The 20,013-nt window shown below is 37.7% G+C and overlaps 1 protein-coding gene across 3 annotated transcripts in view; it reads right to left on the bottom strand.

Annotated features, from left to right (window-relative positions):
- Positions 1-10,311: 10,311 nt before the first annotated feature.
- The window catches only part of LOC109559455 (phospholipid scramblase 1-like), a 47,175-nt gene continuing 37,473 nt past the window's right edge, over positions 10,312-20,013 (bottom strand). For 2 of the 3 annotated variants that reach the window (XM_070793524.1, XM_070793534.1), the window contains one exon: positions 10,312-10,410. In XM_070793524.1, coding sequence (XP_070649625.1) covers positions 10,381-10,410 — 30 coding nt within the window. In that variant the 3' untranslated portion in view covers positions 10,312-10,380. The remainder of the gene's footprint in view (positions 10,411-20,013) is intronic. The other variant, XM_019961203.2, reaches the window with a different exon arrangement.

The raw sequence follows: 20,013 nt of genomic DNA, 5'->3' as shown, positions 1-20,013 counted from the left end.
AGAATGACATGTTCTTTGGATCTTATCTTTCATTGAAACCAACCATATCCAGAAATAATCATAGATAATTATCAGTCAGTTACACAGTAGAGAGAACTGAAGAAAATCATTTATTAAAAACTATTTTGTAGCTGTGGAAAAACAGATATAGAGAACACACTTATGGACATGGTGGGGGGAAGAGAGGATGAGAGGTATGGACAGAGTAACATGGAAATTTACATTATAATATATAAAACATATCAGTTCAGTTCAGTTCAGTTCAGCTCAGTTGCTCAGTCATGTCCGACTCTGCGACGCCATGGACTGCAGGGCGTCAGGCCTGGCTGTCCATCACCAACTCCTGGAGTTTACGCAGACTCATGTCCATTGAGTTGGTGATGCCATCCAACCATCTCATCCTCTGTCATCACTTTATCCTCCCACTCTCAATCTTTCCCAGCATCAAGATCTTTTCAAATGAGTCAGATCTTTGCATCAGGTGGCCACAGTATTGGAGTTTCAGCTTCAACATCAGTCCTTCCAATGAATATTCAGGGCTCATTTCCTTTAGGATGGACTGGTTGGATCTCCTTGCAGTCCAAGGGACTCTCAAGAGTCTTCTCCAACACCACAGTTCAAAAGCATCGATTCTTCAGTGCTCAGCTTTCTTTATAGTCCAACTCTCACATCCATACATGTCTACTGGAAAAACTATAGCCTTGACTGGACGGACCTTTGTTGGCAAAGTAATGTCTGTTTTTTAATATGCTGTCTAGGTTGGTCATAACTCTTCTTTCAAGGAGCAAGCATCTTTTAATTTCATGGCTGTAGTCACCATCTGCAGTGATTTTCGAGCCCCCCAAAATAGTCTGTCACTGTTTCCATTGTTTCCCCATCTATTTGCCATGAAGTGATGGGACCGGATGCCATGATCTTAGTTTTCTGAATGTTGAGCTTTAAGCCAACTTATTCACTCTCCACTCTCACTTTCATCAAGAGGCTCCTTAGTTCTTCTTCGTTTTCTGCCATAAGGGTGGTCTCATCTGCATATCTGAGGTTATTGCTATTTCTCCTGGCAGTTTTGATTCCAGCTTGTGCTTCATCCAGCCCAGCATTTCTCATGATGTACTCTGCATAAACGTTAAATAAGCAGGGTGACAATATAGCCTTGATGTACTCCTTTTCCTATTTGGCACCCGTCTGTTGTTCCATGTCCAGTTCTAACTGTTCCTTCCTGACCTGCATACAGATATCTCAAGAGGCAGGTCAGGTAGTCTGGTGTTCCCATCTCTTTCAGAATTTTCCTGAGTTTGTTGTGATTCACACAGTCAAAGGCTTTGGCATAGTCAATAAAGCAGAAATAGATGTTTTACTGGAACTCATATGCTTTTTGATGATCCAGCAGATGTTGGCAATTTGATCTCTGGTTCCTCTGCCTTTTCTAAATCCAGCTTGAACATCTGGAAGTTCACGATTCACGTACTGTTGAAGCCTGGTTTGGAGAATTTTGAGCATTACTTTACTAGCACGTGAGATGAGTGCAATTGTGCGGTAGTTTGAGCATTCTTTGGCATTGTTTCTTTTGGATTGAAATGAAAACTGACTTTTTCCAGTCCTGTGGCCACTTCTGAGTTTTCCAAATTTGCTGGAATATTGACTGCAGTATTTTCACAGCATCATCTTTTAGGATTTGAAACAGCTCAGCTGGAATTCCATCACATCCACTAGCTTTGTTCATAGTGATGCTTCCTAAGGCCCACTTGACTTCACATTCCAGGATGTCTGGCTCTTGTTGAGTGATCACTCCTTCGTGATTATGTGGGTTGTGAAGATCTTTTTTGTACAGTTCTTCTGTGTATTCTTGCCACCTTGGGCTTTTGTTAGATCTATACCATATCTGTCCTTTATTGAGCCCATCTTTGCATGAAATGTTCCCTTGGTATCTCTAATTTTCTTGAAGAGATCTCTAGTCTTTCCTATTCTATTGTTTTCCTCTATTTCTTTGCACTGATCACTGAGAAAGGCTTGCTTATCTCTCCTTGATATTCTTTGGAACTCTGCATTCAAATGGGTATATCTTTCCTTTCCTCCTTTGCTTTTTGCTTCTCTTCTTTTCACAGCTATTTGTAAGGCCTTTTCAGACAGCCATTTTGCTTTTTGGCATTTCTTTTGCTTTGGAATGGTGTTGATCTCTGTCTCTTGTACAGTGTCACAAACCTCCATCCGTAGTTCATCAAGCACTCTATCAGATCTCGTCCATTAAATCTATTTCTCACTTCCACTGTATAATCATAAGGGATTTGATTTAGGTCATACCTGAATGGTCTACTGGTTTTCCCCACTTTCTTCAATTTAAGTCTGAATTTGGCAATAAAGAGTTCATGATCTGAGCCTCAGTTAGCTCCCGGTCTTGTTTTTGCTGACTGTGTAGAGCTTCTCCATCTTTGGCTGCAAAGAATGTAATCAGTCGGATTTAGGTGTTGACCATCTAGTGATGTCCATGTGTAGAGTCTTCTCTTGGGTTGTTGGAAGAGGGTATTTCCTGTGACCAGTGTGTTCTCTTGGAAAAACTGTATTAGCCTTTGTCCTGCTTCATTCTGTACTCCAAGGTCAAATTTACTTGTTACTCCAGGTGTTTCTTGACTTTCTACTTTTACATTCCAGTCCCCTATAATGAAAAGGACATCTTTTTTGGGTATTAGTTCTAAAAGGTCTTATAAGTCTTCATAGAACCATTCAATTTCAGCTTCTTCAGCATTACTGGTTGGGGCATAGACTTGGATTACCGTGATATTGAATGGTTTGCCTTGGAAATGAACAGTGATCATTCTGTCATTTTTGAGATTGCATCCAAGTACTGCATTTTGGATTCTTTTGTTGACTATGATGGCTACTCCATTTCTTTGAAGGGATTCTTGCCCACAGTAGTAGATAAAATGATCATCTGAGTTAAATTCACCCATTTCAGTCCATTTTAGTTCACTGATTCCTAAAATGTCAATGTTCACTCTTGCCATCTCCTGTTTGACCACTTCCAATTTGCCTTGATCCATGGACCTAACATTTCAGGTTTCTTATGCAATACTGCTCTTTACAGCATCAGACCTTGCTTCCATCACCAGTCACATCCACAACTGGGTGTTGTTTTTGCTTTGGCTCTGTCTCTTCATCCTTTCTGGATTTATTTCTCCACTGACCTCCAGAAGCTTATTGGGCACCTACAAACCTGGGGAGATCATCTTTCAGTGTCCTATTTTTTTGCCTTTTCGTACTGCTCATGGGGTTCTCAAGGCAAGAATGCTGAAGTGGTTTGCCATTCCCTTCTCCAGCAGACCACATTTTGTCAGCACTTTCCACCATGACCTATCCATCTTGGGTGGCCCTACATGGCGTGGCTCATAGTTTCATTGAGTTAGACAAGGCTGTGGTCCATGTGATTAGATTGATTAGTTTTCTGTGATTGTGGTTTTCATTCTTTCTGCCCTCTGATGGAAAAGGATAAGAGGCTTATGGATGCTTCCTTTTAGAAGGGACTGACTGAGGGGGAAACTGGGTCTTGTTCTGATGGATGGGGCCATGCTCAGTAAATCTTTAATCCAATTTTCTGTTGATGAGTGGAGCTGTGTTTCCTCCTTGTTTTTCACCTGGGGCCAAATTATGGTGGAGGTAATGAAGATAATGGTGACCTCCTTCAAAAAATCCCATGAGTGTGCTAATACACTCAGTGCTCCCAACCCTGCAGTAGGCCAGCACCAACCCACACCTCCAGTGGAACCTCCTGGACACTCACAGGCAAGTCTGGGTCAGTCTCTTGTGGAAATATTGCTCCTTTCTCTTGGGTCCTGTAAAATAGATAGCCAATGGTAATCTGCTGTGTGATTCAGGGAACTCAGAGAGGGGCTCTGTACCAACCTAGAAGGGTGGGATAGGGAGGGAGATGAGAGGGAGGTTCAAGAGGGAGGGGACATATGTATACCTATGGCTGATTCATGTTGATGAATGGCAGAAAACAACAAAATTCTGTAAAACAATTATCCTTCAATTAAAAAATACCTGTGGTGGATTCATGTTGATATATGGCAAAACCAATACAATATTGTAAAATTAAAAAATAAAATAAAATAATTTTAAAAATTAAAAAAAAATAAATTAGAAAAAAATCTGCCTGCATGGCAGGAGCTGCGGGAGGCCCAGGTTCAACCTCTGGGTCTGGAAGATACCTTACAGGAGGGCAACCCACTCCAGTATTCTTGCATGGAGAATCCCATGGATAAAGGAGACTAATGGTTTACAGTCCGTGCGTTCACAAAGAGTCGGACATGACTCAAGTTAATGAGCATGCACATGACTCACTGAGCAATTGACCTTATACCTAAGAATTATTCTAGGTCTCAAGGAGCCCCCTTTTTAGAGTTTTCTCTAATTATACAAAAAAAAAAAATGTTTAATAGGCTTGAATCCCATTATCATTTCACCAACTTTCAGATAGATTTCTCCATATTATCATGGTGGAAATATGACTGTAAATGCCTAAATTGAAGATTGGTAAAGAGGTCAAGATTGCTAGTACAAAACCATTATTGAAGGACATGGGCATGTGGTACACCAGTTGACTAAAGTCATCTTGAAAGTGGTTGGGCCTGTTCTTCAGTCCAGTGATGGCTACTGGACTGAGTTTTGGGCTAATAGTTTGGCACATGGACAGCAACACTGACTCATTCCTGCAAAAAGATTCCTGTAAGAGTTTCTCTTTTGTGTACCATGGGCCTCATCAATGTATTTACAGATGATATGCACGTTCACCTGAAAAGTTTTCATCAAAACATTTTTCTCATACATGCACAAACATCAGATAAGTTTGCATTATTCTTAGAGAATCTAATTTTTCTCTTGTCTGCCTCCACTATCCTGACTCTCAGAGGCACTTGCCTCTTTCACTTACTACTGAAACAGAGCAGGACCTTATAGTCCTTCCTCCCTCTGCCCCCACTGTCCTCAGCCTGCCTTTTGTCTGTAGAAGAACTTTAGTCAAAGAATAAATTTAATCTAAGAAGTGAGAAAATCTAGAAACAAAGGAAAATCAATAAAACAGGATAAAATAATTATAGTTTAGTCATTAAACAAAGTCAAGGACCTTTAGTTCCTCTACAAACACTGTAAATAATATTCTAAGCCATATGCTTTGAGCTGTTTTGTAGAAACTAAAAACCCCACCTGACAGAAGAAGTTAACTGCAGGAGGACCAGACTGTCCTTGGCATAGGTGGCGCAATTCCAAGACCTGGCCTCGGAGAAACTGGAAAAAAATGACCCTGGGCCTGAATATTAACTGTACTTAAAACAATCAGGATGATGCTGGTCAGAGAATCACATGACCAATTTCAAGATGACTGTCAGAGCTGACTGCTGCTTCTGTCTGGAGTCCCTTCCTTTTTCCTATACACCCCAGAAACTCCCCATTTAAAAACTCTTGTCCTCAGTTGTCAGCGGGGAGTGGGCCTTTGGACATGTGGACCCTCTCCAACAGTTGCTGGTACCCAAAGTAAAGCAAACTTCCTTTCGACCAACCTTGCCTCTGGACTGTTGGCTTTCAAGTGTTGAGCGGCCAGATCTGACTTTCTGTTAACACCACCTGGGGAAAATTAGCCTGTGCACCCAAAGAAATTTATTTGAGTTTGAATCTTAGAAACATGCAGCAGTTTACCCATTGACCTCTTCAAGAAGTACCCCTGAAACACAGGAGTAGGAGAAAAAAACCTCGACTAACTTCCAATAAAGGGACATCAGAAATCATATTCACCTCAATGAAGATAACTGATGGAGAAGCTGAAGCTCCAATACTTTGGCCACCTGATGTGAAGAGTTGACTCATGAGGAGAGATCCTGATGCTGGGAAAGATTGAAGGCAGGAGGAGAAGGGGACGACAGAGGACAAGATGGTTGGAATGGGATCACTGATTCAATGGACCTGAGTTTGAGCAAGCTCTGGGAGATGGTGAAGGACAGGGAATCCTGGCATGCGAAAGCCCTTGGGGTCACAAAGAGTTGGGCATGACTGAGCGACTGAACAACAACACCACAATAAGCATGTATCTTTTCCAGTTAGTGTCAAGTCTGGTTCAACAAGCAGGGTTTCCGAAAGTGCGATGCAACGGGAGAATGAGAGACAAGACACATGAGTTCAGTGAAAGGCGAGGATCGGGGGACCAACACCGCTCCAAGGTGAAGGTGCCGAAACTGACTCCATGCCAGCTTTATTATACTCTCAGCCATGAAGGAAAGAATGTGCAGGGAGTTACACTATAACTCGTGGGGCCTTCAGGGCCAAAGAACAAAGTGATCATTAGCTATTAAGTAACCAAGAAACAGTAATCAATAACAAATTAGTAACTAAGACTAATATTCTTATGTATAGATTTTCCTTCAGATATGTAAAACATGGGACTCTGAAACGCCAGTTGGGAAACAGCCTGGGATCGGCCACACCCAGGATCGTATCTTGTTTTCAAGATTATGAACTGTTCCCTCTGGACTTATTCCATGAGTCTCATGTCTTGAAGCATCCAGTTTATCAATAAATTCCTTCTGCAGCCTTTCCTGGGGCCTGCTTTTCTATTCTTCCTGTCTCCTACAAGTTAGTGTTTCTGTTTTCTGCAGTAAATATCCAGAAGTGGGAAAAGAAAAAGAAAAAGAAAAAAAAAAAAACTATTAGGTGTTACTACTAGGTAACACTGACTTAGTCGGTTTGGGCTGCTATAACAGAATGCCGTAGACTGAGTGGCTTATAAACAACAGAAATTTATTTCTCACAGTTCTGAAATCTGGGAAGTCCAAGATCAAGATGCTGGCAGATTAAGTGTCTGATGAGGATCCCCTTCCTGAACTATACTCTTTTGCTATACCTTCACATGGTGAAACGGCAGGGGAGCTCCCTGAGGGGGCCTCTTTTATATGGGCCTCAATCCCATTCATTGCAGGCTCCATTCTCATGAACTAATCACCTTCTAGACGTCCCACTTCCAAATATTATCACATTGGAGATTAAATTTCAAAATATCAGTTGTGAGGAACAGAAATATTCAATCTATGGCACACTCAAATCAAGAAAAATCACCCATTAAATAATGTGGTGGATTGATGCTTTTGAACTGTGGTGTTGAAGAAGACTCTTGAGAGTCCTTTAGACTGCAAGGAGATCCAACCAGTCCATTCTGAAGGAGATCAGCCCTGGGATTTCTTTGGAAGGACTGATGCTAAAGCTGAAACTCCAGTACTTTGGCCACCTCATGCGAAGAGTTGACTCATTGGAAAAGACTCTGATGCTGGGAGGGATTGTCGGCAGGAGGAGAAGGGGACGACAGAGGATGAGATGGCTGGATGGCGTCACCAACTCGATGGACGTGAGTCTGAGTGAACTCCGGGAGTTGGTGATGGACAGGGAGGCCTGACGTGCTGCGATTCATGGGTCGCAAAGAGTCGGACACGACTGAGCGACTGATCTGATCTGATTGTGGAAAAAACGTTTTTACAGTGCCTCAAATCAAGGAATGGGATCTCTTTAAAAGTCCACGGAATGTGAATTTAGACATGTGACTTGAGTTGGCCAATGGGTCATTTGCAAACTTGATGTAAATAGAGGCTTGAAAAGTACTTATGCATAAGGTTGTGTCCTCTGGTTGCTTTTAGAACCCAACTACATATAAAGAAACTAGACTAGCTGTTAATAAATTCAGAGATAGAAGCCCATCCTGAAAAGAAGACTGAATGTAGCTTTTTCTAATAGAGTGGGCTAAATCTGATATGGAGAAGGCAATGGCGCTCCACTCCAGTACTCTTGCCTGGAAAATCCCATGGACAGAGGAGCCTGGTGGGCTGCAGTCCATGGGGTCGCTAAGAGTCTGACAGGACTGAGTGACTTCACTTTCACTTTTCACTTCCATGCATTGGAGGAGGAAATGGCAACCCACTCCAGTATTCTTGCCTGGAGAATCCCAGGGACAGGGGAACCTGGTGGGCTGCCATCTATGGGGTTGCACAGAGTCGGACATGACTGAAGCGACTTAGCAGCAAATCTGATATATGGAAAACCACACAGTTTTAAAGAGAGTTATATTGACAGAGACTTAAAAGAGACTGAGACAGTTTAAAATTAAGACTTCTATCTCCAACTTTCTGTAAGTAGGAAAAGGCTACAAAACTATTCAGTTAAAAACAGCCATTTCATTTAGAAAAGGAAAATGTCTCAGAAGGCAAAGCCAAAAGTCATAGCTATCCCCGAGGTCATAGCTGCAAGAACAGTGGACTAGAGAGCCACTGCCAGAGGGCAGAACATTCTCTGTTCCTAGAGTAAGGGGAGCTGGCAGCGTATGTCCATCTGAGTTCTAAAATTGCTATTGATCAGTTCCATTTGTTTACTGTAGTTATTTTCACCTTGGCTCACAGTCCATGGAGTCGGACATGACTGAACACAGCACATAACACAGTACTATTGTTTGGTGTGTCTTTTTAGTTTTGAAGTCTCTGAATCAAGAGGAACTGCATCCAGGTATCTTTGCTTGCTTTCACAAATGATGCAAATCACATGATATTGGACTTGAACCTGATGCTGTAAGTGAAAGAGAATTTTGGAAGTTCTGGGAAGGTTGAGGATACTTTGCATGTGGGGAGAATGAAATAATTATAACTGGAGGGTGGAAGGGGAGAATAAAAAACGGTAGAAGGGGAGAATAAAAAAGCCACAGTATTTTTCAGCATTTCCCATAAAGAAGTAGAGTCTATTTTTCCACTTCTTGAATCTGGACTTGGCTATTTGACTTGCTTTGGCTAAGGGACATTAGTAGGTATAATAGAAACAGAGGTTTGGGATGAGTGTGAACATTTGAGCTTGCTTTCCTGCTGCTTTTCTAATATAGTCATCATGCGTAAATTTTGGCTAGCCTTCTAGATGATGAAAGCTATGTGGCCTGATGCCCCTACTAATTTAGGCAACAGCCAGATATATGAATGAGACCATCTGGGATGAGACAGTCCCCAGCCAATCTGTTAAGTGACTGCACATGCATGAATGATCCAGGTCTTGATAAGGAGAATTATACAGCAGAATCCTCAGCTAAACACAATGATCTTTTTTTTTTTCATTGAAGTATATTTTTGTTTAGTCCCTAAGTCATGTCTGAATAGTTGATTCATAATGTTGTGTTACCATCAGGTACAGAACAGATTGATTCAGTTATACATATATAAATCCTTGTGCTAGACAGTAAATCCTTGTTGGTTGTCTATTTTATATAAAATTGTATATGTGTATATGGTAATTCCAAACTCCTAACTTATCCCTATGTGTCCCTTTCCCCTTTGGTAACCATAAGTTTGTCTTCTGTGTCTATGGGTCTATTTCTATTTTGTAAATAACTTCACTTGTATCATTTTCTATTTAGATTACACTTGTAAGTGATAGCATATGCTATTTGTCACTCCTCTATCTAGCTTACTTAGTATGTTTCTCTATGTTCATGTATATTGCTGCAAATGGCATTATTTCATTCTTTTTATGGCTGAATAGTATTCTATTGTATATATGTGGCACATCTTGTTTATCCATTCATCTGTAATTGGACATTTAGGTTGTTTCCATGTCTTGGCTATTGTAAACAGTGCTGCTTTAACATTGGGGTGCATGGATCTTTATGAATTCAGAGTGTTCTCTAAATATGTGCCCAGGAGTGGCTTTGCAGGATCATATGGCAATGCTATTTTTAGTTTTTTAAGGAGCCTCCATACTGTTTGCTATGCTGCACTAATTTATATTCCCACTAACAATGTAAGAGGGTTCCCTTTTCTCCACACCCTATTTGTCATTTGATGATGGCAATTCTGACTTGTGTGAGATGATACATCATTGTAATTTTGACTTGCATTTCTCTGTTAATTAATGATACTAAGCATTTTTTCATTTGTCTATTGGCCATCTGTATGTCTCCTTTGGAGAAATGTCCCTTAAGCCTTCTGCCCATTTTTTGACTTGGTTGTTTGCTATTTTTGTTATTGAGTTGTATGAGCTATTTGTATATTTTGGAAATTAAGTCCTTGTTGATTGTATCATTTGCAAATATTTCTTCCAGCCTGTAGGTTGTCTTTTGTTTTGTTAATGGGTTTCGTTTACTGTACAAAAGCTTATAAGTTTGATTAGATTCCATTTGTTTATAGTTCCTAAATTTTTGGTGTGGTTCATTATGTAGAAAATTAAATGCTGTGTGTCCTATTATGTAAAAAAAATCATACAAATAATTTTAGTGAAATAAAACTTTATTATATATTCTAAGTAAAAGTTGTTTAATTTTGCTGAGGACTGGCAAAACTTAATGCCAGTAATGTCTGGTATGATTTTTCAGGCTGACTCTTATGACCAGAGTTCAAAATACATGTAGTCCTAGGATGAAAATGAAACACAAATATGATTAAGCTGGTTTAATAGCAGTAATAGGCAACTTCTAAGGGATTAAGTATGATTATTTGACTACTCTTAATATACCAAAATAATAAATTTGAATATAATATGAATTTGTTTCCCTTAGAGAACAGCAACTAATTTCACCTTATTTTCTTCTGTATTTTTTCATTCATGTATACTCAATACAGAAAAATATAGAAATACAAAAGAGAAAAATCTATAATTTCAATTCTCCAAGATCTACCATTAATATTTTGGTTTAAATTCCTTCCAGGTACATAATTAGTGTTATGCTTATATCCTACTTTTTTCATTAAATAATATACATGAATGTTCATGTCATTGAGCATTTGAGTTATTAACATTCTACTTCATAGATAGTTTATAATGTAATTAATAAATCTCATACCTTACATTTTAGATTTTAACATTTTTTTATTTATTAGAGTGAGTTTTGCAACATAGAGTATACATTTCTGTTTACAAGTGTACACAGAATTGTCTGTTGTTTAGTCACTAAGTTGTGTCCAGTTCTTTTGTGACCCATGGACTATAGCCTGCTAGGCTTCTCTGTCCATGGAATTTCTGCAAGAATAATGGAGTGGGTTGCCATTTCCTTCTCCAGGGGATATTCCTAACCCAGGGATTGAAACTCATGCAGTTTCTGCATTGTAGGTGGATTCTTTACCACTCATTGTACCACCAGGGGAGCTCTATGTAATTGTCTGCATCTCTTAATTTTTTGGAAGAAAGCAATACATATGAAAAAATATCAACATTATAATTTTTAATGGATATTTTCAGTTTGTCCCCCAAAAGTTGTATGTATAGCTCTTGAGTTTCTTATTCCTGTAACCTGATTGGGAGAAAAAATTAAAAGAGATATTTCATTGTTGTTTATTCCTTTACTTCATATGTTTTTGAAAATGTTTTCATATAATTACTTGTTATCTTATTAATGGCTATATTAATTAGTTTTTAATATTCTATATCCATTTCATTTGAGATTTTATTTTTTTCTCACTTAAGTAAAATTTTTATTAATATAATTATATTATTTCTTGGTCATATATGAATCATATATTTTAGCTACTTTATTATTTGCTGTTGAAAGTTTAATATTATGATTTGTCTTGAGGTACAGAAGTTTAAGATCTGGAGTAGGAAATGGCAACCTACTCCAGTATTCTTACCTGGAAAATTCCATGGACAAGGAACCTGGTGGGCTACAGTCTATGGGGTTGCAAAGAGCTGGACATGACTGAGCAATTGAGCACACATGCACAGAAGTTAAGATATTCTAATTCAGCAGTCTTTTACTCTGTGACTTAATTGCTTTCAAAGTTCTTTTCTATCTAGAAACCACATGTGAATGCTATTTGTTCATTTATCTTTGATCAGTAATTCAATACTTCTTTCCTTATGCTCCCTTGGGTTTGTTCTGTTCTTTTACTAACCTTTTATATAGATACTAGGTTCATTAATTTTTCACTTTTTTCTCTTCTTCAAAAGTATTTATAGCTGTACTATTCTTTTTAACATTTTTAGTTGCATTCTAAAAATTTTTTAATGTAATATTATTCAATTTAATGTATTTTAAAATTTTTATTGTGTTACTTTTTATCCCTGACTTATTTACATGTTTTCCTGTACAAAATATTTTAAAATGTGTATCTTCATCAACATCTAATTTACTGTTACTTGCTTAGACACTAAGGTTCAAATTGTACCCATTCTCAGAAACATGTTGAGACTTCCTTCTTGACCTACTATGAGAAAAATTTTTATAAAAAATTGTTTGTTGAAAATATATTATCTACTTGCTTGATACAGAGTTCTATATACATTCTTTAAATCTAGCTTCTTAATTTTTTTTGTTCAAATTTAAATAACTTTACTAAGGTTCTGTTTTCTACAATGAGTAAAAATTAAAAGCTGTTTGAATTTTCCACTATGATGATGAGTTTCTCACTAACTATATAACATGTTTATCTATATTTTGAGGTTTATATTAGTTACGCAGAACCCTAGAATTTTTGCATCTTCTGAGTAAAACTTTTATCATTATGTAGTTAACCTCTGTCTGCCCCTAATAGTGTTTTTTGTCCTAACATCTATTTTTTTTTTCTGATAGTGACCTTGCTCTATTAGCTTACTTATGGTTAGCATTTTTCTGTTAATTTATCCCATGTTTTCTTTCTTTCAATTTTTTTATCTTTATTTTAGATCTGTCTCCTATATAGAGCCTCTGAATATTTTAAAACTCAAATCGAACCATATCTATTCTTCTACTTGCAATATTTGGCCATTTACATTTATTGTAGGTATTATAAGATATTGTGTGGTGGTGGTGGTTTAGTTGCTAAGTTGTGTCCAACTCTTGGACTGTATGTAGCCTGCCAGACTCCCCTGTCCGTGGGATTCTCCAGGCAAGAATAGTGGAGTGGGTTGCCATTTCCTTCTCCAGGGGATCTTCCCAACCCAAGAATTGAACCTGGGTCTCCTGCCATTGCAGGCAGATTCTTTACCAACTGAGCCACAAGGGAAGCCCAAGAAATTGTATAGAATATATTTAATTGACATATTGATATGCCTGAATAGGGAGCTCTTTTCTACTATTTTAATTTCCTGTTTCTATTTGTCCCACTTTGTCTATGCTTTTTTCTTCTTGCTCTTTCCCCTAAATAGATTCTTTCACTCATTTGTTTACTTGCTTGTATTTTATTCCTATTTCTCCTCTCTACCAGTTTGCAGTTTATAAAGTCCTTTCATTTTTTCAGTGGTCGTCTATGAAATTAACATGCATACTTAACTCACTTCCTGAACAATACAAAGACCTTATGACACTGTAATTCTAGTAATTTTCTCACAGCTTATTTACTTTTGTTGCCTATTATTTTAGTGTTGCTTTTGTTGATCTCACAAATTAGACATTTGCTACTATTGTTTTTTATGAGACACAATTGACATAAAATACTGTATTAGTTTCAGATATACAACATAATGATTTGATATTTGTATACACTGCAAAATGATCACTGCAGTAAGTTCAGTTACGATCTACCACCATATAAAGTTGCAACATTTTTTCTTGTAAACAGAACTTTAAAAATGTATTATATTAGCATTTTTCAAATATGCAATACAATATTATTAGTCATCATGCTATATATCATATCCACTTATTTATTTTATAAGTAGAAAGTTTTTACATCTTGATTCTTTCCCATTTTGCCTGTTCTCCAATCTCTTCTATTAGTTTAATGTGGTTTAGTTTTGTTTGTTTTGTCTTTTAAATTCCACATACAAGTGAAATCATGTGATATTTGTCTTTCTTGTTCTGAATTATTTCAGTGTTTTTTATGGCTAAATAGTAGTCTATCATAAGTTTACCACATCTTCTTTGTCCATTCATCTATTGATGGATATATACATTTTACATTATATTTATATTTTATTTTCCATAACTTGGCTACTTTAAATATTGCTTCAATGAACATGAGGGTGCAAATATCTTTTCAAGGTAAAGTTTTTATTTTGCTAGGGTAAATACCCAAAAGTAGAATTTCTGAATCCTATGGAAGTTATATTTTTAGTTTTTTGAGGTACCTGCATACTGTTTCCCATAGTAGTTGTACCAGTTTACATTCTCACCAATAGTGTACGCAGATTCCTTTTTATCCAAGTGCTTGCCAACACTTGTTATTTTTTGTCTTTGAATAACAGTGATTCAAACAGATGTGAGGTGATATCTCATTAAAGTTTTAATTTACATTTCCCTGATGATTAGTGATGTTGAGCATCTTTTCATGTGTCTCTTGGCTGTGTGCATATCTTCTTTGGGAAAATGTCTATTCAGATTCTCTGCCCATTTAAAAATTATATTGTTAGTGTATTCTTTACTACTGAGTTGTGAGTTCTAATTATATTTTGGATATTAACTTTTATTGGATATAAATTTGCAGACATCTTCTCTCATTCAGTAAGTTGCCTTTTCATTTTGATGATGGTGTCCTTGCTGTTCAGAAGCTTTTTAGTCTGATGTAGTTTCATGTGTTGTTTTTTTAAATTTATTTTAAATTGGATAAGTGCTTTACAGTGTTGTGCTGGTGTCTGCTGTACAGCAACATGAATCATCTATCAGACCAGATCAGATCAGTTGCTCAGTCGTGTCCGACTCTTTGCGACCCCATGAATCCCAGCACGCCAGGACTCCCTGTCCATCACCAACTCCTGGAGTTCACTCAGACTCACGTCCATCGAGTCAGTGATGCCATCCAGTCATCTCATCCTCTGTCGTCCCCTTCTCCTCTTGCCCCCAATCCCTCCCAGCATCAGTCTTTTCCAATGAATCAACTCTTCTCATGAGGTGGCCAAAGTACTGGAGTTTCAGCTTTAGCATCAGTCCTTCCAAAGAAATCCCAGGGCCCATCTCCTTTAGAATGGACTGGTTGGATCTCCTTGCAGTCCAAGGGACTCTCAAGAGTCTTCTCCAACACCACAGTTCAAAAGCATCAATTCTTTGGCGCTCAGCCTTCTTCACAGTCCAATTCTCACATCCATACACGACCACAGGAAAAACCATAGCCTTGACTAGACGGACCTTTGTTGGCAAAGTAATGTCTCTGCTTTTGAATATGCTATCTAGGTTGGTCATAACTTTCCTTCCGAGGAGTACGCGTCTTTAATTTCATGGCTGCGGTCACCATCTGCAGTGATTTTGGAGCCCCAAAAAATAAAGTCTGAGGCTGTTTCCACTGTTTCCCCATCTATTTCCCATGAAGTGATGGGACCAGATGCCATGATCTTCGTTTTTTGAATGTTGAGCTTTAAGCCAACTTTTTCACTCTCCACTTTCACCTTCATCAAGAGGCTTTTGAGTTCCTCTTCCCTTTCTGCCATAAGTGTGGTGTCATCTGCATATCTGAGGTTATTGATATTTCTCCCAGCAATCTTGATTCCAGCTTGTGTTTCTTCCAGTCCAGCATTTCTCATGATGTATTCTGCATATAAATTAAATAAACAGGGTGACAACATACAGCCTTGACATACTCTTTTCCTATTTGGAACCAGTCTGTTGTTCCATGTCCAGTTCTAACTGTTGCTTCCTGACCTGCATATAGGTTTCTCAAGAGGCAGATCAGGTGGTCTGGTATTTCCATCTCTTTCAGAATTTTCCACAGTTTATTGTGATCCACACAGTCAAAGGCTTTGGCATAGTCAATAAAGCAGAAATAGATGTTTTTCTGGAACTTTCTTGCTTTTTCCATGATCCAGCAGATGTTGGCAATTTGATCTCTGGTTCCTCTGCCTTTTCTAAAACCAGCTTGAACATCAGGAAGTTCACGGTTATTGTAAATAGTGGTGCTGTGTACACTGGGGTACATGTGTCTTTTTGAATTATGGTTTTCTCAGGCTAAATGCCCAGTAGTGGGCCTGCTGAGTCAACACTGCTTATAATTAGAGAAATGCAAGTCAAACCTACCATGAGGTATCATCTCACACCAGTCAAAATGGCCATCATAAATCTACAAATAATAAATGCTGGAGAGGATGTGGAGAAAAGGGAAAACTCTTGCACTGTTGGTAGAAGTGTAAATTGATAAAGCCACTATGCAAAACAGTACGGAGATTCCTTAAAAAACAAGAAATAAAGCCACGTGTTTATTTTGCTTTTGTTGTCCTTGCCTTTGGAGTCAGATCCAAAAATTCCTCATTTAGAACAACATCAAGGGGTTCATCACCTAGGTTTTCTTGTAGGATTTTTATGGTCTCTGGTCTTATATTTAATTCTTTAAAACATTTTAAGTTGATTCTGGTGAATGGTATAAGACAGTAGTCTAATTTTATTTTTTTGCATGTGACTATTCAGTTTTATTAACATTTATTGAAGAGCCAATACTTTCCCCATTGTATATTCTTGGCTACTTTGTCATAAATCAATCGTATATGCATGCATTATTTCTGAGGTTACTATGCTTTTTCGTTATCTATTTATCTGTTTTAATACAAACATCATACTAATTTGATTATTGTGACTTTTTAATATTGTTTGAAATCAGGGAGCATGATGCCCACAGTGTTGTACTTCATTCTCAAGATTGCTTTGACTTTCAGTATCTTTTGTGGTTCCATATATATTTTAGGATTGTTTGTTCTATTTATGTTAGGAAATATGGGCCAGTGAAAGTGAAAGAGGAAACTGAAAAAAACTTCAACATTCAGACAACTAAGATCATGGCATCTGGTTCCCATCACTTCATGGCAAATAGATGGGGAAACAATGGAAACAATGACAGACTATTTTTGGGGGCTCCAAAATCACTGCAGATGGTGACTGCAGCCATGAAATTAAAAGACGTTTGCTCCTTGGAAGAAAAGCTATAACCAACCCAGACGGCATATTAAGTCCATATAGTGAAAGCTATGGGTTTTCCAGTAGTCATGTATGGATGTGAGAGTTGAACTAAAGAAAGCTGAGCACCAAAGAATTGATACTTTTGAACTGTGGTGTTGGAGAAGACTCTTGAGAGTCCTTTGGACTGCAAGGAGATCCAACCAGTCCATCCTAAAGGAAATGAGCCCTAAATATTCATTGGAAGGACTGATGCTAAAGCTGGAACTCCAATACTTTGGCCACCTGATGCGAAGAGCTGACTCATTTGAAGAGACCCTGATGCTGGGAAAGATTGAAGGCAAGAGAAGAGGATGACAGAGGATGAGATGGTTGGATGGCACCACCGACTTGATGCATATTAATTTATGCAAACTCCAGAAGCTGGTGATGTTCAGGGAAGCCTGGCATTATGCAGTCCATGGGATCGCAAAGAGTTGGACATGACTGAGTGACTGAACTGAACTAATTCTTCCGACCCATGAACATGTAATATGTTTCCATTTATTTGTCTTCTTCAGTTGTTCATCAGTGTCTTATAGTTTTCAGTGTATAGGTCTTTCACTTTTTTTTTTCCCCAAAATATTAATACTTTATTAAAACAAAGCTCAGTTTACAGAAATACATTAAATGCAGTATTTTGATTATTACACATGTACAATTGTACACAGCAGAACAATTTCAAATAAAAGTTTAAGAGGTAGAGAAAATAATTAGCACACTCAGAAGTCTGTACTTAACACCAAAAAGTCTTTACGAAGTTGACATCAAAATGATCTCTATCCTAGCTGTTGTATCCTTATGTCATATATCCTATCCAAACCCTTGTCACAACGTTTTATATTACACAGTATTTACAATGTAGAGTCCAATATTGCCGAGAAGTTGCTTTCCAAATTAGTGTTTTCAAGTTACTGTAACTGAGTATTCTTACTAATATAGTATATCTAAATGACACACACCAAAAAACTGTATAAAAACTAATAATGGTTACTAAGCTTTTTTTTTTTTTTTTTTTACAACAGATCCCTATTTTAAGACAGTTTGCAATTCCCAGCAGTTGACTCAATATTGTGGCTTCACAAAAGAATTAGCAAAGATTCTCTATTTTACTATGGAGGCTAATAACATTGGTGGGTTGTCAATATCCTGAAATGTCTCTTTGCCTCATCTGTGTAATAACATTCTTGAAAATATTTTGAAAAAGTATCACAAGAGCATTAACACTCTATAAACAAAAAATGCTTTAGAGGTTTCTTAAGAGAATGCTACTCTACTGGATGGCTGTTAAGAAAACAAAATGGAGCCCTGTGATTGTGATAAGTTTTTTTTAAATCACCTCATTTTTTCCAAGGAACAAATTCTTACTTGAAACTTTTAATTATAGGGAAGAAAAGAAAGCTGTCACTTCTAAAATTATTCACCTTGCCTACTTTACTAAGCCAACATGAAAATGAACCTATTTTGATATTATAAAAATTAATATTCATTATGCTCTTGTAAATATTTTGTGTAAGTACTAATTTTTAAAACAATATTCCACTAATACAGATTTAAGTGAATAACAAAACTTCAAATGAAAGAGAACAACTGGATGACTACAGGCTTCCAGGAAGTATTAAAATCCTATTAACTGGCTCAAATGACTTAAAGCACTTTGTACCTAATCTGGTCATGTAATTAGACTGTCCAAAATTGTTTGTATAATATATTAAAATTATAGACTTACTCAAAAGATAATTTAAAGGGTTCAAGGAAAATATTTACTTGCTATGAAGAATTTCATTCGTTTAAGGTAATTTCAGGATTTTTCCCTTTAAATATCATCAATAATATATTTCAAGAGATAATCATTTTCCTTCATAATTCTCAGGTGGCAAATTTAAAATTTTATTGTACTAATGAAAATGATAAAGTGAACTGATAGCATTCTTTGGCTTCATTAAAATATTAATATGTCTGAGCAGGTTTTAATGAACTAAGATACTCAATGATCAGGCTCTCCCTTACAAGGATCAATTCTTTCCTTAGAAGTTCTCAGAAGTTCTAAGGATTAGTTTAATAAAATTCATATTATTCTATAAAACACCACATTCCAAACTAAAAAGTGTCATTTGTTCAGAATCTTCACCAATTTCCAAGTACAGATTTGCTCCTCTAAACTGCATAAATGATGGCAGTAAAGGATCCACTTTTTGGTAAACTTTTGTGATTATCTAAGCACCCAGATTTGTTGTTGATAGGTCCCAGTGGTTGAAATCAAGACTTTTCATTGTTCAAAGGAGGAATCTGTCAGGACCTAGTTACAAGCTCACTGGATGCCATATTCTCAAGCAGTAGTTTTTAGGGTATATAAATATATACAGTTCTTTGGGATTATAGTTATAAACCCTGCTGGACTCCAAACCAAGTAATTTGGATGTGACATTTGCAGATACTGGGACTCTAGATGAATGTGTAACCTCCTTCCTAGTAAGTACCTTGAGCTGAAGCAAGACTGAAGGAGAGTACAAAAATAGAACCCCCCAGTCTATGTTCCCTGAGAACAACTTCACAGCCTCTAGATGTATGGTAAACCTGAAACCTGCCCCTCAAGCTGAGGCTTCAGCCCAAGTAAAGAAGCCTTTTTCATTGGAAGACTAGGGCTATGTTTTAGCCTTCTGTCTAATGTCATGGTCTGGCACATGGGAGCCTGCAAATAACTGTCTCTCAGACTGTTTCAGTCACTTGGGGCCCAGAAGCCCAAGCACCCCTGGCCACCAGAGTCAGGTGATCAAGGGATATCCCCCTCTGTTGACTGTATATATCTGTTGGCTTTAGCAGGACTGCAGGTGAGCTTGGAGCCAAGGCATGCCTGCTGGCTTTAACAAGGCTGCTGGCAGAGTATGACCACCAGCACTAGCACGGTAGCAAAACTGGCACTTACTAGTACTGGCCCTTACAATGTAGAATGAGAAGATAAAAGCATAAAATGCTAGCAACTTTATCTGGAAAGTCCCAACAGGCCCTCTTCCCTCTGGAACATGCTTTAAGATTAGCTAGTGAACCCCCTTCACTAGCTAATATCATTTAGATGTTTTTCAAACTGCAGCTTATGTGCTGTCTTGGGATGAGGCTGCATGTAAGCCCTTTAAGAGAGGAATCTCTGTTCCCTGCAGCACTTTGAATGTCCTGAACCTTGGCCCTAT

This window comes from Bos indicus, chromosome 1, assembly GCF_029378745.1.
Source record: "Bos indicus isolate NIAB-ARS_2022 breed Sahiwal x Tharparkar chromosome 1, NIAB-ARS_B.indTharparkar_mat_pri_1.0, whole genome shotgun sequence".
NCBI classification, from domain to species: domain Eukaryota; kingdom Metazoa; phylum Chordata; class Mammalia; order Artiodactyla; family Bovidae; genus Bos; species Bos indicus.
The sequence above is the reverse complement of the archived record's forward strand: the minus strand, read 5'-3'. Positions and strand labels throughout refer to the sequence as shown.